The sequence below is a fragment of the Gossypium hirsutum genome, chromosome D05 (assembly GCF_007990345.1).
Source record: "Gossypium hirsutum isolate 1008001.06 chromosome D05, Gossypium_hirsutum_v2.1, whole genome shotgun sequence".
NCBI lineage: Eukaryota > Viridiplantae > Streptophyta > Magnoliopsida > Malvales > Malvaceae > Gossypium > Gossypium hirsutum.
The window spans coordinates 27,716,682-27,739,689 of NC_053441.1; the positions used below are offsets into that span (position 1 = coordinate 27,716,682).

General features: G+C 32.4%; 1 protein-coding gene and 2 long non-coding RNA genes across 3 annotated transcripts; 1 reads left to right on the plus strand and 2 right to left on the minus strand.

The window, feature by feature from the left end:
• The first annotated feature begins 4,599 nt into the window (after window positions 1–4,599).
• Window positions 4,600–6,422, plus strand: LOC107904871 (uncharacterized). The gene is made up of 3 exons (XR_001686373.2): window positions 4,600–4,834; window positions 6,002–6,048; window positions 6,130–6,422. It is a non-coding gene; the product is annotated as an uncharacterized lncRNA (long non-coding RNA).
• LOC107904872 (uncharacterized) lies at window positions 4,697–5,465 on the minus strand. The gene is made up of 2 exons (XR_001686374.2): window positions 4,982–5,465; window positions 4,697–4,892 (listed from the first exon to the last, which is right to left on the minus strand). It is a non-coding gene; the product is annotated as an uncharacterized lncRNA (long non-coding RNA).
• Window positions 6,423–7,361: 939 nt separating the features above from the next.
• On the minus strand, window positions 7,362–10,056 carry LOC107904869 (cinnamoyl-CoA reductase 1). Its single transcript, XM_016831380.2, has 6 exons — window positions 9,710–10,056; window positions 9,467–9,636; window positions 8,780–8,965; window positions 8,528–8,690; window positions 7,861–8,050; window positions 7,362–7,709 (listed from the first exon to the last, which is right to left on the minus strand). The coding sequence occupies exons 1-6, from the start codon at window positions 9,825–9,827 to the stop codon at window positions 7,577–7,579; spliced, it is 960 nt and encodes a 319-aa protein (XP_016686869.1). The 5' UTR covers window positions 9,828–10,056; the 3' UTR covers window positions 7,362–7,576.
• Between the last annotated feature and the right edge of the window lie 12,952 nt (window positions 10,057–23,008).

The window sequence follows — 23,008 nt, forward strand, 5'->3', positions numbered from 1 at the left end:
TTCTGTTTTGGACAGCATTGATACAAGTTTTGGACACATTAACGAGTCTTTAGATTCAGTAAGCACATATTCTACTTTGGACCCAACAATAAAGCTCAACCGAACAACCATAAAAATGTTAAATTTTGACAGCTTTGAATCCTCAACATGTTTTGCCCAATCGAATTATCATAATTTGTTTTTACATTGGACAGTCTGTAAAACCACATTCGGTCATGCACTTAATCCAACCGATTTTGTCTTACAATTTTCACATTGGACAGCATGTATAACCTCAACAAGATAGCACTTAATTCAAACAAATTTGTCTTAAAAATTTCACGTTGGACAGCATGTATAACCTCAACGAGACAGCATTAATTCAACCAAATTTGTCCTAACATTTTCGTATTGGACAGCATGTATAACCTCAACAAGACAACACTTAATTCAACCAAATTTGTCTTAAAATTTTTGTAACGCCTTAAATAATTTATTTTTTGTTTTTGTAAATCTTAACAAAAATATGTATTTGCTTCGGTGGTTAGATGTTCTGAGTATCTCTAAGAGGTTTTGAGTTCAAGTCCCACATTTAGAAATTCTTTTATTTTTGATTCAAGTCTTATCCCTAGTGGGTGGGCTTATATAAAATTGTTTGTAAAGCCATATTAGAATGAGCCTGCTAATTCGAGTGGTAAGGAGTTATTGTGTTGGAAATCTTGTGTTCAAATTCTTGCATGAGTGTGGGTGATAATTTTTGCTTCAGTTGTCTGAGAGTGTTGGGTGGAATTAAAATTATGAGGTTTTTTATTTTGTTTTCTCTCTCCTGTTGAAATTTCTGTTCAATTTTGATGTTTTTCCAAACTCTCAAGTTTTCTTTTTTCTTTTCTTCTCCATTTATTTCCGCCCTTTTCTTTTACTTTTGGTTGGGGTTTCTTTTATTCTTGCGCCCTTCAAACGAATTGTGGATGGGGAAATTGATCTGTTGTTGGGTATTCTGTAAGTAGCGTTTTATTCTGTTAATCTCGCTATTTGTCTCATAAATTTCTATTGTGAAAAGTATGTTTGTAATTACCCGAGTGTGGGATTAATTGTTAATGTTGTTTGATCGGCTTAGGAGGATCACAAGAAGCATTTAATCCTTCAACGAGTTAGGTGTTGAGGAGCATCGTTTTGTTTAAGGTGAGCACTTCGATTTTGGGGGTTTTTAGTTCTTCGATTGTTTTGGTTTTTGACTTGGTATCCTTAATCAAATTATAGATTTTGGTGGTCTTGAGATTGCATTTGCTCCAGAAACGAACCAGGTGTGTACTCCTAACACAAAAAATCGAGTTTCGATAAAAGCTGAAAATGGAGTCTGTCAATGCCACACAGGTGTGTGACCGGCCGTGTGTGAGACACGACCGTGTGATTGACGAAGCGTGGCCGTGCACAAGACACAGCCGTGTGTCGGTACGAGTGTGATCGTGTGGGCCACATGGGCTAGGCCAGGTTAGGCGTGTGGGTTTTGGGCCAGACTATGTAGGCCACATGGGCAAGGCCAATTTAGGGCATGTGGACCCACATAGGCATGTGGGCCCAGGCTTCTGAAATTTTTCCTAGGGTTGCATAGGTCGTTCTGATCGACTGTGGGTCTACCGTAGGGTCAGCAAGGGCTAACCAAACCCTATTTCATGTGATTTGATATTCTGATAGACTAATCTAAGTAGGATACTGATACATATGTTTGACTGTACTGTTTAAGTATGTATCTATCTATATACGAGCATATTAAGCATGTTTAATCTGATATATCTGTATCTGTATTCTGTAACTGTGTTTGGGATGAGAATTGTATATGTGGAGGAAGTGATCTATATGGCGACTCTTCGCCTATATTCTGGCAGCTTGACTGCATATTTTCTATTATGTGTCGCATCGACACTGTATAGTGTGTAGGGATGGGTTGGTGTTTTTAACCCCACATTGTGTGATGGGATGGTCGAAGATGGTGTGCAGAGGATGGAGGTAGGATTTTGTATATCTGTTCTGTTTACTTGAGTTTGATATCTGTATCTGTTATGGACTTAGGTCCGAATCTATATCTAACTGATCATGAGATTCTGTGTATGTTGCATGTCTATCTCTGTTGGGTTACACACTGAGTTTACGTAAACTCACATCTATTTGTTTGTTCTGTTCAAGTAATCCACAGACATAGGTGGGTCAGTGCGACGAGGCTCAGCAGTAACAACTCAACGGGAAACTGTTTTCATTTATCATTATTTCATGGTTTTTACTTAAATTTCTAGCTTTCGTGAGAGTTTTGTAATTTTTAGACTTTCCGGACTTTTTGACTGTTTGGTTTAAATTTTTGGGTTTGGTTGCGTTAGGATTTCTAAACTGCGACGATTTGACAAAATATCGATTTCATGCGAACAAATATTTTTTTGAAAACATAAGCATGGTTTTTATTTTAACGGTTTCCAAACTTCCACTATAAAATGATTTGGTTAACCTTAAAGGATAAAATGTGACGATTTCAGTAATAAATATACAAATGAACACGTTTTAAAACTCAGACATTTTATCGAAGTATCATCGGTTTCAAAACCCTTCTTCATAACACTCCCAGATTCGACCATAACGTCTAGGCCAAGTTTGGGGTTTCACATTTAGTGGTATTGGAGCTAGATTGCAAAACTCAGGCTGTAAATTTTGGGTTCCAAAATTTTGTTTTGAAAAAGCACTAGTTTTCAAATAACTTGGATCATTTTGAGCAAGTATATGGTACACCGAGTCTCCGGCGCCGATCCTGTAAGTATATTTGAATTTAGAAAACACTTTAGTTAGTACTTCCTAAAACTGTACTGAGTTAGTTAGAGACTGAAACCTCTGAAATATTTCTGAACTTCTGATAACTTGAGCATAAAATATCTAATAAATACTGGAACTGATGCATAAAATTTTATAATGTAGATAAATTTAAAATTATGATGAGCGCTCGTGAAACTCGCGGTCGTGGTATTTGTGGGCGCTGCGGGCTCTGTAGGGAGGCTCGAGCTGAGTTTTCCTTTCTGGGCGGTATGCCGAACTTGGACACGAGTGAGGCACTAGTTTCACCTGCTACTGAGACTGGGTCTCAAAGCCGCTCGATTGGGGATGACGCACTGTCCTAAGCCATGTTGAGAGTGTTGGAAAGGGTCATTGGACCCCATTCTGAATCTAGGGCCGTGGGTCGGTAACTGAATTACTCCGGTCTAATGGAACTGAGTTATTTAGGGGTGTCACTGGAGTCGCCCTTACTATATCCGAGTATTGGTTGAAGGCCATTAAGAGGATTATGAACGATATCGACTGCACTCCTGTGTAGAAATTAAAGGGTGCAGTTTCTTTGCTTTACGATGAGGCATATCAATGGTGGTTGTCTGTTGAGGAGGGTACTCAACCGGATCGTCTGAACTGAGACTACTTTAAGACTTCTTTCCAAAGAAAATATGTGTGTGTGAGCTATGTGGATGCTTTTATATGATTGCGGGCTAGTCCTTGCCTGTTTAAATAGTGTGGATCTTGCAACTTCTTTGGCGGACTAGTATTGTTGTACTATGTGCACCTCTTATCTAAGGAGCCTAATTTCTTTTCACCATATTTGGGTTGAGACGCAACCTTGGTATCACTCATTACTCTAGTGGTCTATATTCCTTAGTCACACCAACTAATTTCTTCTTATGACTTATCATTCTAGTCACCCCGCGAACTCCACTTTTATCCTTGACATTCTTCATGAACCGCAGACTTTCCAATTACAATCCCCATATCTTTAGACCCTGGTGAGCTACTACTCTGTGTTTTGTGTCCTGACGGGCTATCTTGTGTTTAGTGTCTTAATGGTCTGTCCCATGTTTAGTGTCCCGACGGGCTATCAATGGATGTCATAGTGTCTTTTAGCCATGGTTTTAGTCCTATTTAGGTATTCTGGTGTGCTTTCACATGATGTCATAACATCTGTCGGCTATGGTCTTACTTTTCCCATTACATCTCACACATTCCTCCATTCACCATCCGAACATTGATGCTCGAACACCATAGTATCCCCTCCGCAAGGCCCGAAGCTTTGCTTATCACGAGTGCATTCAGCAACAACGTATGACAGAATCTAATAGAATCAAGGCTTTTTCTCATTCCTTATTTCATCTAACTCATTGGTAATTTCCCTTCCAAATCATGCATACCACACAGAACATCTTTGTGAAATGTATTATGCCAGATAACCATTCAACAATCATCTAATATTAGGACTAGCAGTTAGCATGACAATTTCACACAACAACATTTAGCAACCAAAAGGCAAAGTGTAGGTACTTACCTTGTTTTCTTATCATTGACAACTTAGCTAGTCCAAACATCAGAGCCTCCTTCGTCCTGGCAACTAAGTAGACCTGTCCATGGGCCGAACGGCCCGGCCCGGCCCGCCCGAAATATGGGAGGGTTTGGGTAAAAATATAGGCCCGAAATATGGGCTTGGATAAAAATTTAGGCCCGTTCAAAAAACGGGCCGGGCCTCAGGCAAAATTTTTTTGGCCCGGGCCCGGCCCAAAAATATATTAAATATGTATTTATTTTTTATTTTTAAAATATAATAGTTTTTCATTTACTTTCATTTCCTTGACACTAACAAAGACAAAATCCCTAACCCTATCTATTGTGCTGTGCGGCTGTGCCTTCCTCCCTTTTTTTCCCATTTCCAAAATCGACGGTCTTCCAGTACCGATCCACCTCTACCGTCAAGACCTTCACCGATCCACCTTCGGTCAGTTTGTTTATTCCCGAATCGACAAGTAGAAGCAAGCATACAAGAACGAGGAGTTTGGTACATGTACGGGTTTGCTCATCTTCTTCAGTTTTCTCGTTTTCATTCTCTTTATTAAAAACAACTGTTCTTTCAATGAATTTAAGCATCAAAACAACAATAACATAAATACCAAATGTAAAATAAAACGCATTAAAGCATCAAAAAGCTTACCTGAAATGCAGACTGAAATCAAGAGTAGATAATGCTAAGTTCCCACTTTCTGCAGATTACCCACTCTTTTACCTCTTAAGATGATTCGCTTAATTTTAGTTACAAAACATACAGGCATGATGTGTTTTGTTTACTTAATTTTTGTTTTACGCATGTATTTAGTGGTTGATACTATGAAAATATTAAAGGGTAGAGTCAGTAGTGAGTCATGTCAATGGAGGATATTTAATACAATTCTTCCTTTTTCTTAGAAATAGTTTGAATTAAAAATGGAAATCTAATCTAACATTCTTACTTCATTTCTAATTGCAGTTTTCTTTCAACTTCTTTCTACTGAAGTTACACACACTTCATTTGGGGCATCCTTTTGCTGAATGTTAACCAATGTTGACTATTCTAGAACTATACCACATCGACATATAAGAATGTTAAATTAGATAAAACAAGTTTTGAGAAATTAATTACAGATTGAATTCACGTTAGAGGTTAGCTTTTTGGCCTCTTGAATTGCGAATTGGGTTTAGTTTATTCCTTTAAATAGGGTAACATATGCAGATAACATGTGCCAATGCTCTGCATGTATTTTGTGTACAATATTCTGGTTGAAATTAAGAATGGTTACATTCACAGATCATGCCCTAACTTTTGGGTTTAATTCAATTATGAAGATTTTTCCATTATGAGGGTCTTATTTTCTGTTTGTTTCTGTCTAAGTTTATAGAAGTGTATAATAAAAGTGTTGTTGAAATATATATATATTCCCTTCCATTTCTGTCTGTTAATCTATAATAAAAGTTTATATCAAATTTGTCAATTAGGTTTCTGTTAATCTATGATTCAATCAAATAATTAAGTGGTAAATGTTTGTTTATATGTTTATATCTGGAAATAAAGTTCTCAGAATTTTGAAATTGCATGGGATTCGAGTTTAATGAATTTATTATAATGTTTACTAAGATCACAAGCTTAGTTTATTCATTTAATCTCATCTTCTTCTTTTTTTGCTTTGTTTTATTGCAGAAACAATCGACATTGAAATTGATTTGGCTTACCTTAGCTCCTTTACTGTAAGCTTTCATTTACATTTTCTTTTTACAATTTAATTTAATTTGATTTTCCTTTATTTTACTTTGTACAACATTTTGCAGATTAGCAGATTTTTCCGTAAGCTAAACTTGCTTATCTACTAGTAGGAAAATAATGGGATTGAGAAATAAAGATGCTTCTATTTAAGATTTTAGATTGGATTTATGCAGTTTGAATTTCATTAATTTCTTTTTTGGTACATATGTAATTTAGCTTATAGAATAAGTATGACTATCTCAGTCAATTGTTTAAACGCAAAGGATGTTTCTAGTTTAGGTTTATATTATATATTTAATAATTTTCCTATTGTTTATATATAAATTTGAAATCTAATAAATGTTTTTGTTCCATTCAATTCCTATTCATTTTTTGTTCCATACAATTAATACAATTAACAAGTAATACAAGTAATAATTTGATAAATTTACTAATCAAATGTTAGATTTTATTACAACAATTAATACAATTAACAATTAATAATTTGATAATTTTACTAACAATTAATTTTAATAACAATTAGTTTTAATTTTATTTAAAAAATAATTTTAATTTTAATGCAAAACGGGCCGGGCCGGGCTCAGGCCGCATATTTTTTCCCGGGCCGGGCCTGGGCAAAAATCTCAGGCCCATATTTCGGGCCGGGCCCGAGCCTGGTAAACGAGCTGAAATTTTTTATGGGCCTGGCCCGGCCCGGCCCATAAACACCTCTACAACTAAGCATGTGATCTGCCGTAATTTGATACGTCAAATTAGACTTTCCACTACATTTAATATTAATTGGTAAAAATTTACTAAAAATCAAGATTAATGGTAAAATTCAATCACATAATAGTTGTGTGGCAAATTTAATCATATGCTTAAAGTATAATGACAAATATTTTTCAATACTGAACAATAGTACGGTTGCGAATCTGTATTTTAACCCAAAAATATAATATGAAAAGAAAATAATTTTGTCTGGGAAATACTTTTGAACTTTTGACTATCAGCAGATCCTTGGTCCTTACGACGTAATATATTGGTTATTCGCATATCAAACGAAACGGGTAGACAATTTAGATGATGAGGCATGAAAATTTGATAAGTTAGTGTTATAAGTGTTTCAATATCCCTGGCAACTAAGAAATGTTCAATATTTTCCTCACTTCAGTAAGCAAAACACCAATTCGATTCCAAGAATACGTTATCAAACCAAACGCTGCACACTGGTCTAAACCACAGTTGATAGAATGTGAAGGTTTTATGGTTTTTGTTCATTCACTAAACATTATCCAACCCAACTTCTACTTCAACCTTTCAAAAATAAAAATAGTTATATCCATAAACATGTACTATCTCTCTGTTTATTTAGATAGTCACAATGTTTAGCATGAAAGAAATGCAAGTTGTATGACATTATTATTTTGAAAATGTTGAACACAACAAGTGGGCAATCTCATGCGACCAGGAGGAAACTAGAGCACATAGTGAACAGAAATTAAAATCACAACCAAAAGGCTGTTTTATATATTAATCCAAGATTCCAGCCTTCTTATAGCTCTCAATGGAATCCACAAGAGTTTCTTCCAATGGCCGATAACTCCACCCCAGCCTTTGTAATTTCTCTGAACTAACCGTATCTTCCTCCCCTCCCGCAGTAAAGCTGCCATTGCACAAGTGATAGAGGATCACAAAGAAGAAAATCACACATGAAAATCCTAAGCCGTGCATAATAATAATGATGAAGTAACATACAAATTCCTAAAGGATTGGACTAGAAGGTGCTACGTATTCTGCTGCAGCAAGAGACGTACCTTTTAGGATAATTGTATTGAGGAAACATACTTCTCAACTTATCAACAAGATCACGTGCCTTGATCGTGTGAGCCGTGCATATGTACCTTCCTTCAGCCGCTGGCTTCTCATACACCAGAAGCAGTGCCTGAGCTACATCGCGCACATCAACTATCTTTCGAAGTTTGATTTCCAGAGTGTCGTATCCCTCTGCACATCAACGCATTGCAATGGTGTAAACCAAACAGATTCATAATAGAAAAAGAATGCCACAGAAAAGCTATCATGTCTTTCACTTTAAACCATATTTTCCTCGTAACTTCTGCTGAAAGACCATGGTTGGAAGACAAGAAATGTAGAATAATGTCCTGGCTCCAGCAACAATGGACTCCAATCCATTACCACAAGTTTAAGATTAAAATCTGATAAGCCAAGTAAATTAAGCTCCAAGACACTATTTTATAAATTGCAAGGCCACAAGGGCTTAATGAATCTATGCCTAAAGAAGTAGCAGGGTACCAATCTAGAATATCAAGTAATTTCAGTTTCGAGGTTACAAATTGCTTGCATCTAAAACCATAAGAAGTATCATTGACATTGAGGTCATGCAAACCCGTTGCACAAAGCCAAGCAACTAGCTCTCAGGTTGGAGTACAGTGCAGAAGCATAAGTAGGAGTTGAGACCACCTTTTAAAAGATTAATGAGAACCTTGCTACTAGCATTGATGGTGGACTGCAGAAGTGGCCCCCATATGAGAGTAGGACAAACAGTAACAACGTCAAGTCCAGACTTTTTTGCAAACTCAAAAGCCTCACTCTCTGCTTCTGTCTTTGAAAGGCAATACCAATTCTGGCACAAACAATTAAACAAAGCAATTTGCTTATTAACAATGAAAAAGGATATTAGGAAATTTAGAATTTTTGTAGTGAGTCATATACCTTTGTTGCTGCGCAGTATTCCTTGTCAGACCAGCAAGCCTCATCCTTGATCTGACCCACCGGCCACCTAGGGTTCAAGGAAACAGCAGTCACAGAAGACACAACAACAACTCGTTTAACATTGGATTCAACACATGCTTTGAGCACAGTAAGTGTGCCCTTTACAGCCGGTTCAATCACTTCCTCCTGTAAAGAAAAGAAGTAAATACATACATACATACATACATACATACATACATCAGATTACGGGGTGACGGATGAGGCTTGAGGAGGAAATGAAACTATAGTTAGCTAAGGACAGAGTCCGGTTTAGGTCCCTTAGATTCTGTGTTGAAGTGGAAGTAGGAATAGTTCCTTTCCAAGTGTGTATGCTATACTATAAGGGCAATAAGCGTATTCCATCTAGCTGACTTATTTTCCTCTTAGGTCCAGGCCTAACCTAACCCCTAAGGGGGCTTTGCCATGGTAGGTGCCCTGCTTTAGGGTGATCGACAAAGGCTAGGCTAGGCTAGATCTGGTAATACCCAAAACTAATGGGAAAAGATCATCCCCCTCCCCCTTCCCCACCCCCCCCCCCCAAACAAAAAAATAAAAAAAAGGGGAAAAAGGGACAGCTCTAGTTCTGGAAATAAGTCGGGCCCCTTTGACCAAGTTAATGAAGAAATGGAGGGTAGGGCCATGTCATGCCTGGGGATTAGGAACGATGGTGGAGGGAACGGGAGAGGCAACATGGAAGACACCGGTGCAGCCTGTAATGGCGGAACAAAGAGAATCGTAATCCAGAACATCAGCCTTGAAGAGTTGGAGGTTGTGAGATGCTCTCTCAAGTTGATTCAAATGGGCATATTTGGCATCCCCTGCGAAAGCAATGAAATATGTGGGAAGTCCCAAGAAGAGAAGTAGATGATGAGTTAGTAGTGTAACAAGAACCAGGTTGTCTAACGGTGCCGTGGACTGTGTAGTTGTTGGAGAGAAGATGCTTGACAACCCAAGAGCCAAGGTAGCCGCCGGCTCCTGTCACACACACTTTTCCAGTGGCCTGAGCCATATTTTCTCTCACAATATTGGTTTATGTTTATCTCTAAAATAACATTCTGGACTTCGCGTATGTATTAATTTTGAAGTATGTAGATGAGTCAGCTGTTTTCACTCGTCACACGATAGTCACTTCTCTGACTCAATGCGATGCTTGTTTTTCCGAAGTTCATTGTCGGTTTGACCCGCTTTTTCATCCATCAATACTAATGCTTTCAGAATCAGATCAGTTCAACTTATTTTCTTTATTTTTAAATATTTTTTTATCTCTATGAATTTTTAATGTCTCATCTAATAGAATAAAAAATTGGTGACTTGATTAATTTAAACATTTAAAAAAATAAAGAATAATATATCCAAAGAAAATAATATTTTTTCTTGTCACATCATAATTTTTAATTATTATTATTATTTTATATAAACAAAGTCTGGTTCATTCTATAAGATTAGGGCCCAAGTCAATTGTCTATACAAAAGGTTTTAAAATAGCAAACAAACTGAAACCAGACCGAAAACAAACTACTCCTACCTTTTCTTTTTAATAAACTTAATGGTTTAACTAACAATTAAATTAATAGAGGTATCAACTTAAAGAAAAGAAAATATATAATTAGGTACCACTTACTAAAATGAGAAAAAATATAGTTTAAATATCAATTTGTGGGTTAAACATTTTTTTTTAAATAGATTTGGATAACAAAGGTACCAACTTAAAAAAAAAAAATTATTGCCTATAACCAAAAAATAGTTTAGGTGCCAAGATGAGAAAAATGTATAGTTTAGGTATCTACTTGTGAGTTAAGCCATAAATATTTTATGCTTAATTCATGATTTGGCCCCTTAAGTATATTCATTTTCTCACTTTGGTATCTAAAGTATCAATTTTCTTTATTTTTGGTCCATTTTGTAATGGCTGTTAAAAAAAACTTTTAGGCAACTTTGGCCAATGAAAAAATGCCACATGGCATGTTTTGGCCAATAAAAAAAATGTCATGTGGCAATTAAAATAACAATATTAAATTTAAATTTTAAAAAATTAGAAACTATAATATTAAATATTAAAATATTTAAAAAATACCTTTTTGGAAGACGGAAACACAGTACATGGGGCACATTGGACATTTAGAAACTTTAGATATCACATTGAACATTTTGCTAAAGTATAGGAGTTAAATATGTCATTATCCCTTAAAAAATTGTCAAATGTTTTTTTTTTTTAAATATCTTACCATCTTAAGGCACTTTAACTTTGTGGAGTCTAAAGAATCCACTACAGTATACTAAATATCGTTCCTTCTTTTAAATATGTAAGGTATAATTTGTATTAGATAATAAAATATAATAGTTTAACTTTATTTTTACATATTTTTCACATGCACATATATATATATTTCATTGTGAGCATGGGGTAAAAAATATTAATTAATTAAAAATTAAGTTTTTTTTTAAAATAATTAAAAGTTGAGTTAAATTAGTTATTACTTGTGCTCATGATTATATGTAAAAATTAAAATATATTTATTTTTTTCTTTATAAATTTTATGAATATATGATAAATAGTTTTAAACATATTATTTCAAAATTAAAATATTAAAATTAATAAATGATATTATTAGGTGAAATGTAAACTGATAGTGTAGTTTAAAAATAATCAATATCTATTCATATCAACATATTATAAATTGATAACGTAAGTCTCATATGAAATTCACTAGCAAAAATGATAATAAACGAGGTGTTAGGAACTAATTTGTAATTTTTCCTTTTTTTAATTAAGTTATGATTGATTCAAATCTTGATCTAAACGAAAATTCATTTCAATTTATTAGTTCTAAATGCCTTATGACATTCAATTTCATGCATATGACAATTTACTTTTACTTTTTACAATTTCCCTCAAGTTTTACATTTTATTCAATTTAGTCCATAAAACCAAAACAAGCATAACTTTTACATTTAAGCTTTGTTTTACAATCAATTTTGAAATTCATCCTTCTAAGGCTATCTACTATCTATTTTCATAAAAAATATGACAATTTCACAAACTATTCATTTTAGTCCTTAAGTGCAAAACTAGTTTTTATACTATACAAATTAGTCAATTAGTCCCCTTTCTATTTCTAAGCTTAAAAGATAAAATTTAAACACCAAAAGCTTCAAAATTCATCAATGGTAACTTTTACGAACTTTAGCAGTTTTGAAAATGGAGATACGGTTTAGACAAATTGAGTTATAATGATTTCAAAAACATAAAATTTATGAAAAACGGGCTTCAATTGGCTTAGCATGCAAATGAAGTAGTTTGGATGAATTCTTCAAGCTTTTAACAATGGTGATTTTGATCTTGCAGAGAAGAAAAGATGGTGAATGACTTTCTAATTTTTGTTTTTTGTTTTCATTTTACTTTTAACATCTTTTATTTTTTAACTAATCTAAATTTCAACACTTAATTCTTTTATTCACATGCACTAACCGTCCACAATAATCAAAAAATGGTAAATTTCCACTTTAAACCTTAATATTAACTTTTAGACCCTTTTAACTAATAAAATTCAATAACGATTAACTTTTATGATTTTTACAATTTAGTCCTTATATCTTAATTAGCCACTAAATCGAAAAAAATTACTTATCAAAAATCTAATTCACATATAGAATAACTTCATAAATATAATAAAAATATTTACGAGCTCGGTTTACGGAAAAAAGGTCCCAATATCTCATTTTTCAAAACCATTGACTTTAAGGTCAATACACTTGTACATTTACTAACTTTCCAATTATCAAAATTGTCGAAACAAAATTCAGTATATCTTTAAATTATACTTGTAAATAAATATTAAATAATAATATTTACAGACTCGATCATCGAAAAATGGGGTTCCTAAACCACCGTTTCCTGCACCATTAAAAAACGAGCTATGACAACTCTTCCCCTTTAAGAAATTTCGTCCTCGAAATTTTACCTGAAAAAGGTTAAGGTATTGTGATTTTATAGTTTCTTTCAGCTCCCCAGCTCTTCTATACCATGTCGATGCCATAACACTTTTACTAACGATACCTGCTTGTTTCACAGTTCTTTTACTTCTTGAGCTAAAATCTTTACCAATTCTTCATTACAAGTCAAAGCAGGTTGTAACTTCATCATCTCAGGAGATATCACATGAGAAGAATCAGATCTATATCGTCGCAATATCGATATCTGGAAAATATCGTGAATCTTTTTCAAATTATGCTAACAGTGCTAATCAATATCCTCTAATATCTAAATCATCCGTTCTGGTTATCCATTAGTCTAATGATGGAACGCCATGCTATGATTCAATTAACTTTTCATATGAGTATTCGGTTTAGACAAGAAGGAAGTGCGCTAACTTGGTCAAATTGTCAACTATAATCCAGATTGTATATTTCTTTTTTAGTGACATGGGTAAACCCGATACGAAATTACCACAGGCTATAGCAAACCCAACAGAACTTGATGATCGACTTAACTTGCTGACATGTCTGACATTTCACCACATATTCTGAAACCTCTCTTTTTATACTTGACTATCATTGCAACTATATAGCTGTATGGAATGAGTAGATACTGCTAAAGTCTTCATGTAAGATATCTCGTTTCAAGTTTGAATTTTATGGTACACAAAATAGTTTCAAGAACATGGATTTTCGTTATCACCAACAATAAACCCTGAGGTTTGATCATTTTAACTTCGTTTAACAAGCAATTCTAAATTATTTTTCTGTAAATTTTTAGAATTCTTCAAAGAAATACCAGTTTAGCTCTTAAGCCCGCTGGAATAAAATCATCATGTTCCAAAGTCAATAAGCATTTTTTAACGACAGATACTTTTAGATCATGTGTAGGTCAATTCATTTTGCGCGCCTTAAACTATATAGAAGCATAGGCAATTAACTATTCTTACTACAACAGTACACAACTCAAATCGTTGGGCAAAACATCACTGAAAACAGCAAATTCTCTCTCAGATTCGAGCTGAGTCAACACTTAAGCTTCTATTAATTGTAACACAATCATCGAAAAACTTTTAACTAACTATCTATGATGCCTAGCCAATTTTAGAAAACTGAGCACTTTTGTACATTCTTCTATGGTTTCCAAATCACACCAGATGACTTTTTTGTTCGGTTCAAAACAAATATCTTTAGCCTATATTACATGTTTCAGAAATATTATTTTCAGAAGCCAGAATTCACATTTGATGAATTGCATACAACTGCTTTTCTTGTAAAGTCTGTAACCCCATTTTCAGATGTTGATCATCTTAGATTTCATTTCTCAAGTAAATTAGTATATCATTAGTTTGGAGCAACATGTGTATGTTATTTACAGTAGTTTCGTTCAACTATTTGTAAGCAACATGAAATCTCAAAGTTCCATATTTCTTTTTCACAATTAGAATAGAAGCATCCTAAGATGACACACTCAATTAAATGAAGCCTCAATTTGATAACTCTTGCGATTAAGTCTTCCATTTTTTTTAATGTGGTCAGTGCTATACGGTGTAATAGATATTGGAGTAGTTTCCAGTGCTAATTCAATAAAAAATTCAACTTTTTCTTTCAAACGACAACTCTGACAAATCTTCTGGGAACACATTAGAGGATTTGAAAATGGTTGGAACTTGTTTTTAATCTTTTTATTCTAGTATCTAAAATGCAAGACCTTCTATGATCCATTTTTGTGTAGATAACATTAACATTAAATTTGTAGAACATTTAGATCTGTTAGCACTAATATTAATCAATTCACTCTTTTGATATCACTATACAATTTGCTTATGTTCATAGTTTCTACCATATCGTAAAAAGTCAACCAAACCATATTAAGAATAATATCAAATATATCAATGACAATAACATCAAATCAATAGAAAATTCACAGTTCCGTATTTTCAATGGATACTTTTTACATAAGTTAATAGTGATAATATGTAACGACCCGATAGTTAGGGGTGTCGAAAAATGTAGTTACGGAACTCCATTTTCGTAAATCGAACTTGTAAATATTTAATTAAATATTTACCAAGTTAGTTAGGTAACTAATTAATTTCTGGAATAGTGAATTTCGTGAGATTAGGAGTTATTAAGGTATATGGTCTAAATCGCGAAAGGGTTAAAAGTTGAATTATAGATTAAAATAAATTAAAAAGATTAAAAAAGTAATTACACCCTTGTTTCATTTAAAGTGGATGGTCATAATAAACATTTATGACATGTATATATATTATATATTATGTTAATATAATATGTATATATGTTATAATAAATAAATTGTATAAATGTATGTATATTATATAATAAGAAATAATAATTGTTATAATAATAACAAAAGAAAGAGAAGATTCATTCTCTGTTACATGCAATTAGAAAAGAAAGAAAAAGAAAAGAAGAAGACTCACGCACGGCAAGGGGTTTGGAAGTTCAAGCTCAAATTGGTTAGTGCAATTTAGTCCTTACACTTGTAATTTTTATATTTTTGGAATCCCAGTACTTAGGGCTACCCAACCAGTATGGTAATTTTTGGTATTGTTCAAGATTTTAGATATTGACATTGTTGAATAGTTTAAGTAATATGGATTAAATAGATAGATTTTTAAGTTAGAAATGGAAAAGGACTAAATTATGGAATTAATTATTGAATTTGAACAATAGGGACTAAATTGTAAAAAATTCAAAATTAAGGGGCCGAATTGGAAAAGAAGAGGCTAAATGTGGTCTAGAGTGAAATTAGTATAAATATATGAAGTTAATTGTGAAGGTTAAATTAGTCTCGGTTTAGGGACTAAATTGAAGAATAAGCAAAATATAGTGTGAAAATTGAAATTTAATGTGAAGTTGAAATGTGTAATATTAATGTGATTTAATTGTTTTATTCTGTAGCTAACATCGTACTGGAATCCTCGAGTAAAAAGGGGAAGGATAAAATCGACGTTGAATTAAATTTGGTGAGTACTTTGGTACTTTGGGATTGAATTAAAGTTATAATTGAAATGAAATGGATTGATTTTGTATATTATGAAATATATTGATTATGAATATATGTGTATTGAGAAAAAAAATGTAATTATTATCAAATTGAATACATGCTTATATGTGATTGTATATATTCATGAAATTAAGACATTGGTTGTATTGAAAAGTGAAATGAATCCCTATTAACTATGTCGGGCTGAGTTTGATATAGATGACATGCTATAGGATAGGAAGAGTTAATGAATTACTTCGACCTCGAGTCGATGAGGCACTGGGTGCCAATTTGCTTCGGTTTAACCAATGAGACACTGGGTGTCAATTTATATAGCGTTGGGCGCAATTATTACTTTGAATTTATCCGATGAGGCACTAGGTGCCAAACTGGTGTGTTGGTTGGGTCCATGTATCTGTCTGAGTCCGTCTCGTGTTAATAGGGGAAAGTAAATTAATAAATTATGTGATTGATATTGAAATGGAAAAGATGGGAAATGAATATGAGATGAGAAAATATTGAAATAGAATGTAACATCCCGGTTTAGACCCTAGTCGAATAGTGGTTTCGGGACCACAAATTCGAGTCAAAAAAATATTTTAATATTATTTTCTGTGCTTAAAGTATGTGAATTAGTAAGTGTGAAATTTTCGTGATTTAATTTATCCTTTTGTGTGTTTAATTTGATAAAAAGGATTTAATAGCGTAAAGTGAAAAAATTGAGGTCTATCTGTTAAAGGCATTAAATTAAAATGGAAATATGGAGCACTTGCATGTCAATTATACCATTAATAATAGTGGTGGACAATATTGGACAAGGTTAGGTGAATTTTTATGTTAAGTTATTAAGGATAAATAGTAAATAATGTTTTAATGTTTATTAAATTAAAATAAACATGCATTAGTGGCCATATTGGTGTTCATCTTGCTGAATGTTGAAGAAAGAAATAACCATGGAAGCATTTTAGGTTTCGGCACATTCATAGCTTAATTAAGGTATGTTTTGAGCTCGATTTTTGATGATTTTTACGTTTTCGAGATCGTTGCTTCGTATTCTAGCTAGCCCATGTCCTAATTTTTGAATTTTTTATGTATTCATGATTTGCCATTGATGTTAGCTTGTGGTTTTTGTTGTTTGGTGATGAAAAATAAATATATGCTGTTAGATTGTCAAGTTAAATTAAGTGATTTATAGTAAAAGTGCATAATTAGGATTAAATTGTGAATTTCAAAAATTTAAGGGTCAGAATGTGAAATAAATGAATGAAATGTGCTGCTATGAACCTTAGTAAATTCGGCTATACTAGAGTTTAGTGAAATTATGTGTATTTTATGTTTTAAGAAATAGGGACTAAATTGTAAAAAATGTGAAATGTTAGGGGTAAAGTGTAAATTACCAATTTATGTGTTTATGGATGAAATTGAATGAATATATTAATAAATAAGTCAAATTTGTATTAATTTAGATCAAGAAAAGAGGAAATCAGAATTGGATCAGGGGAAATCTAAAGTTGTCGAATAGTCGTCCCGGTTCGTTCGTCTTCGTCTGAGGTAAGTTCATAAGTAAATAAATGTTGTTAAATTGAATGTATATATATTATAAATGCTAAATTGAATTTTAATGAATATATGTGTGAATGCCAAATTATTTTATGCATGGGAGAATTCTGTACGAGCTTGATATGATTGAATTATGACATCCGAAAGTCCCGTACGAACCATAGGTTTCTAATATGTGATTTTGTGTAAGACCACGTCTGAGACGTTGGCATCGATTTGAGATTTACGTGTAAGACCATGTCTGGGAATTGGCATCGTATATGATTACATGTAAGACCCTGTCTAGGACAGTGGTATCGTTATTTGATTACATGTAAGACCATGTCTAGGACGTTGGCATTGTACGAGCTTTTTGAGCTATCCACGTATCCTTTTGATTCTGAATGGTTCTACGGGCAAAGATATGGCAAGACCGAATATGATTTCATTTTAAACGATTAAGATAAGTTATAATGACCCAAAATTCACGGGTGTCGAAAAAGTATAATATCGGGCCTCCGTCCTAGTAAATTGAGTTTGAAAATAATTATTAGAAATACTTACTAGACTAGTTGTGTGTTTAATTAGGTTTTAGATAGGTGAATTTAGCTTAATTATGAGTAATTAGCAAAAAGGATTAAATTGCAATAGAAGTGAAAGTTTAATTATAGATTAAAAGAAAATAATAGGGACTAAATAGGCAATTATGCCAATTGCCAATTTTGAGGCGGCATAAGTATAAAAATCTCAGATTTTTATGTGTTAAAAAATATTATTAAATTATTATTATTAAATTGTTAAATTATTATAATTATTATTATATTATAAAATAAATAAGATGGTGACAAATGTATGGTAATAATTTATACATGTGTCATAATTGTATAAATACATTTGTATTAAAATTTTGTAATTACTTATTATATAAGAAAATATTATATTATATTATATTATATTATTAAAGTATTATATTTATTAAATAATAAACAAAACATAAACTAAAAGAATAAAAGAAACAAAAGAAGAAAAGAAACAGAATAGGAAAGGACGAAACATAGAAGAAACAGGGGAGAAAGAAGAAAAAGAAAGAAAAAGGAAAAATTGAAGGTTTAAGGTTTAAAGCTTTGATTGGTAAGTCAAATTAGCCCTTTTCTCTTAATTCTAATGTTTTAAAAGCTTTAAAACAAAGTTTTGATGGAATTAAGTTGATATTTTGTAAGTTCATAGGTTTTCAAGTATAGTTTATGTTGAACAAAAGAGATGAATAAGGGATTAAATTGAATGAATTTTAAGTTAGAATTGAAAAAGGGATTAAATTGTAAAAGAAACTATGAGTTTTATGTTTTAGGGACTAAATTGAGGGAAATTCGAAATTAGGAAAATATGCTGAAATTTTGATAGTTAAATTTGAGTTTGGATGGAATTTGAATAGAAATAGAGTGTGAATTGAGTTAGGAAAATAAGTGAATTTAGTTAGGATTAAATTGAGAATAAAGAAGAAATTGAATAGAAATTCAATTATTTATCATAATTAGTGCTGAAATTAATAGTATAAATTATTATTATTTTCGTAGCTAACAAAGAACCCGAGGCACCAGCATCAAAGGGAAAGGAGAAGATTATCGAGTAAACTCGAGAAAATCACGGTTTGTATTACTATAATTCAAATTATTTATTTTTAAATGTTAAATTTTAATTTATGTGTTTAGTAAATGAAATGTGAGGTAAGTATGAATATTAGTATTAGTATTAGTATTAGTATTAGTATTAGTATTAGTATTAGTATTAGTATTATTATTATTATTATTATTAAAATGAGTGGGAATTAAATAATTGATATGAATTAATATTTGAATTGTTTGTTGATTGAAAATGGGAAGTGAATGTGAATCGAAGTGTGACTGATATTAAATTGAATGGAAATGTATTGAGTTGTGAAAATGTATGAATTGTGGATTAATTATTGATTGAAAGGTGGAAAAATGATTGAATTGAAAATGTGAGAAATTGTGATTGAATTGAGATTATATGTGATTTAGATACCCTATTAACTAGTCGAGCTGAGTCGGATATAGTTGGCATGCCATAGGATTGGAAGAGTTCAGGGATACTTCGACCTCGAGTCGATGAGACATTGGGTGCCACTATATTTCTTCGGATAGATTCGATGAGGTACTAGGTACCAACTTTCTTCGGCTTTGCCGATGAGACACTGGGTGTCAACTATTGATTCGAACTATCCGATGAGGCACTGGGTGCCATATTGGTGTGTTTGGTTGGATCCGTGTATCCGTCAAAGTCTGAGTTTTGTTAATAGGGTAAATGATGAAATGATAAACCGAACAAGTTGATCAAACGAGATACTGATATGAAATGAAAAAGTTGAATTGTGAATTGAATTGTGCTACGAGACTGAGAAATGAACCTAAAGTTCATGATATGTCTAAAATCAAATTGTGGATGTATGATATTAATTGATGAATTGCTATTGTTGAGATATTGAATTAAAATTTGTATATAAGATTTATGCATTATATGTTTATTGTTGTTATAATTTGAATTATGGTAATACCACTGAGTATGAAATACTCAGCGTACGGTTGTTTCCGTGCGCAGGTCGATAGAAGTTAAAGGTCCCGGTTCAGCATCCAGATCAATCCCGACTTCAGCAAAACTTGGTGATGTATTTTTCCTTTGGTAAAGGTGGCATGTACATAGATTGTGTATAAAGGTTATTATGTTTTAATATAAATGGTTAAAAATGTTAGTATTAAAAGTTTATGAATTTTAATGAAAGAAGTTTATCTATTTTACCTAATTAGTACATTGTTAAATTTTAAATTGATATCATATAGATTGGGTTTGATTAGAAGTATTTAGAATAGGAAATGAGAATATGACATGAATTGGTTGATTTGATCATATTTGCAATTGGTATGGTTTTAAATTGCAGGGGGTTTTATGTAAAATCAAGCAGAAATGCTACCGAAATTTTTCTAAAAAAAAAATTTGAATGAAGTCAATTAGTAAAATATTATATGAATTTATGATTTTATCTTAATGTGTTTGATATTTATTTAAGAATTATTGTAAATTATCTAATATGTCTGGTAATGCCTCGTAACTCTATTCCGGCAACGGTTTGGGGTTAGGGGGTGTTACATAAGTATTAAGTTTATACGAATTTTGATAAAAAATGTAAGTGTTGATGATTATGGTGATCATGTGAACTTTATGAGAAATGAGATTATAATTACGTACGGAGTTAGTTAGGTTTGGTTGTTTCGAAATGATTTATGAATGTTCTTGTGTTAATTTATTTGCTTATGGCTTACTAAGCTTTCTAAGCTTACCTTGTATGTTTATTCGTTGTTTTATAGACTTTGAAAACTAGCTTGAGCTCGGGATCGTTGAGGAAAATCATCGCACTATCGATATCTATTTTGGTAAGTATGATCATGAATTCATGAATGGTATTTTGATTATATGGTTTGATTTAGTATGTCACGAATGACTTATATATTAACTAATGTTGGTATATGCTTGTGATGGATGGTCTTATTTTTCGGTTTAGTAATGAGATAAGGAATGAATATATGTTCGGTTAATGATTTTTGTTATTTTGGTTAAGTAAAGTTTATGTCATTTTTGGTAATTGTCTATTAGGCAAGATTGATGAAGTGAGAAATGAATATGACTTGATAGTTTTGATAAATTGGTTTGGTGTGGTTTCAATTGCTATGTGATGATTTTGCTATGAATTGTGAAATTAGTATTTGGTTCGGCTAATTATAGACTTATAGATTGAGGTATAATTGACTTATAAGTACGGTTAAAATTAGTAAATGATGTACATTCATGTTCGGCTAAAGATAGGCAAATCGAATTTTTTTATGTAATTAATTAATTGGTTATGTGTATATATTTTAGGCATGATAATTAGCATACGATTTAGGTGATCTTTTAGTTATTATTTATACTCAAAATGATTAAATTTGATATGGCTATATGCGCACATGACTTTGATGTTTAAAAATTCTATGCTTGACCATTTAGTGGAGTTGCTTATACCGAATGTACTTTGGTTTATAAGCCATGTGATATTAATTATTAAGTTTAATATACGCATGTATTGAAGTGATATGTTTGACATTCAGTTTATGGAATGTACGTTTTGTTACATGCTTGATATAAGTTTTAAATAATATTTTTTAAAAAAGTGAATGATATGAATACAGGAGTATTAAGATTCGAAATTTGAATGGGATAAACGTATTGATGGGGTTAATTTACGAAGCATGAATTGTAATGAATGCCTGTTATGAGCTGTGTTTTGTTCGGTAATGCCTCGTAACCTTAATCCGGCGACAGATACTGGTTATGAGTGTTACATAGAAAATATGAGAAATGATTATGAGATGAGAACTGAAATATGAATTGATGAATTGATATGTGAAACTTGAATGAATTCAAGTATTGATCAAAGATATGAATCATTCCATTGCATGAGATGATGTATTCAAATGTTAAATGAAATGTCATTGATATATACTTAAATATTTGAACATGTGAAAATCTTAGTAGAGGTGAATAAGGAATGAGCAAAAATTATACTATTGAATTGAAACACGTGAACATAGCTTACTTATTGCATTTTGCATTTTAAAAATACTTATATCAAGTTTATGTTATTCATATTATAGAAATACCACTGAGTTTTACTCAGCGTGCGATTTTATTTTTCGTGCGCAGGCTAGGCACTGTTCGAATTATTGTCGACTCAGCATCAAATCACAAATCCCAAGCTCAAGTGTGGTGATATTTCATTTTGTAATGGCATGTTCCTAGGGAGTCTTTTGTTGGTATCATTTATAAGATGTTGTTAACTTAGTTGCTAGTGAAATGATGGTTAACTTTGTATATTATTGTGGTTGAGGTTATGTTGGTATGCTAGTCTAATTTATATTTTGGTATGTGATAGTTTAAAGTTTGGTAGCTTAGCATAATGCTTGGTATGTGCTTAACTTCAAATTTGGTAACTTTAGAAGTTTGAAAGTTAGTTCAAATATGGTAAGTGTGATATGAATGAAAATCTTGAATGTTTGATGTGTTGTTGATGTATTTGAACAAATAAAATGTGGTACCAATGAGGGTACATTGGTTAGACATATTAGGTGATGAATTTGGTATATTTTGAGAATTAATCCTGTTTTGAATAGGTTAAATGATTGATAATTGAGTTGCTTAGTGCCCAAGTAAATAGGAAATGGTAAACTTGAGTTATAATGTGCTTTTGGGTGCACACGGCTTGGCCACACGGGCTAGTGACCCAAGTCAGAGAGTTACACGGTCTGGCTACACAAGCTTGTGTCTCGGTTGTGTGAGGCCCACGGCCTGGCCACACGGGTGTGTGACCCCTGAAATCAAAATTTTTGTAAGTATTTCCTAAACTTCCAAAATTATTTCAAATTAGTCCCTGTGTAACAGCCCGATTTAGGGCCTAATTGGAACAGTGGTTTCATGACCATAAATCTGATGAGAAAATTTTATTATTATTATATTTTTATGGTATACAATTTCACGAAAAGATTTCGTGAAAATTTTGTTCGAAAATTTTGACGTTTGAGCACTCAATTTAGTCAAAAGGACTAAATTGTAAAAAG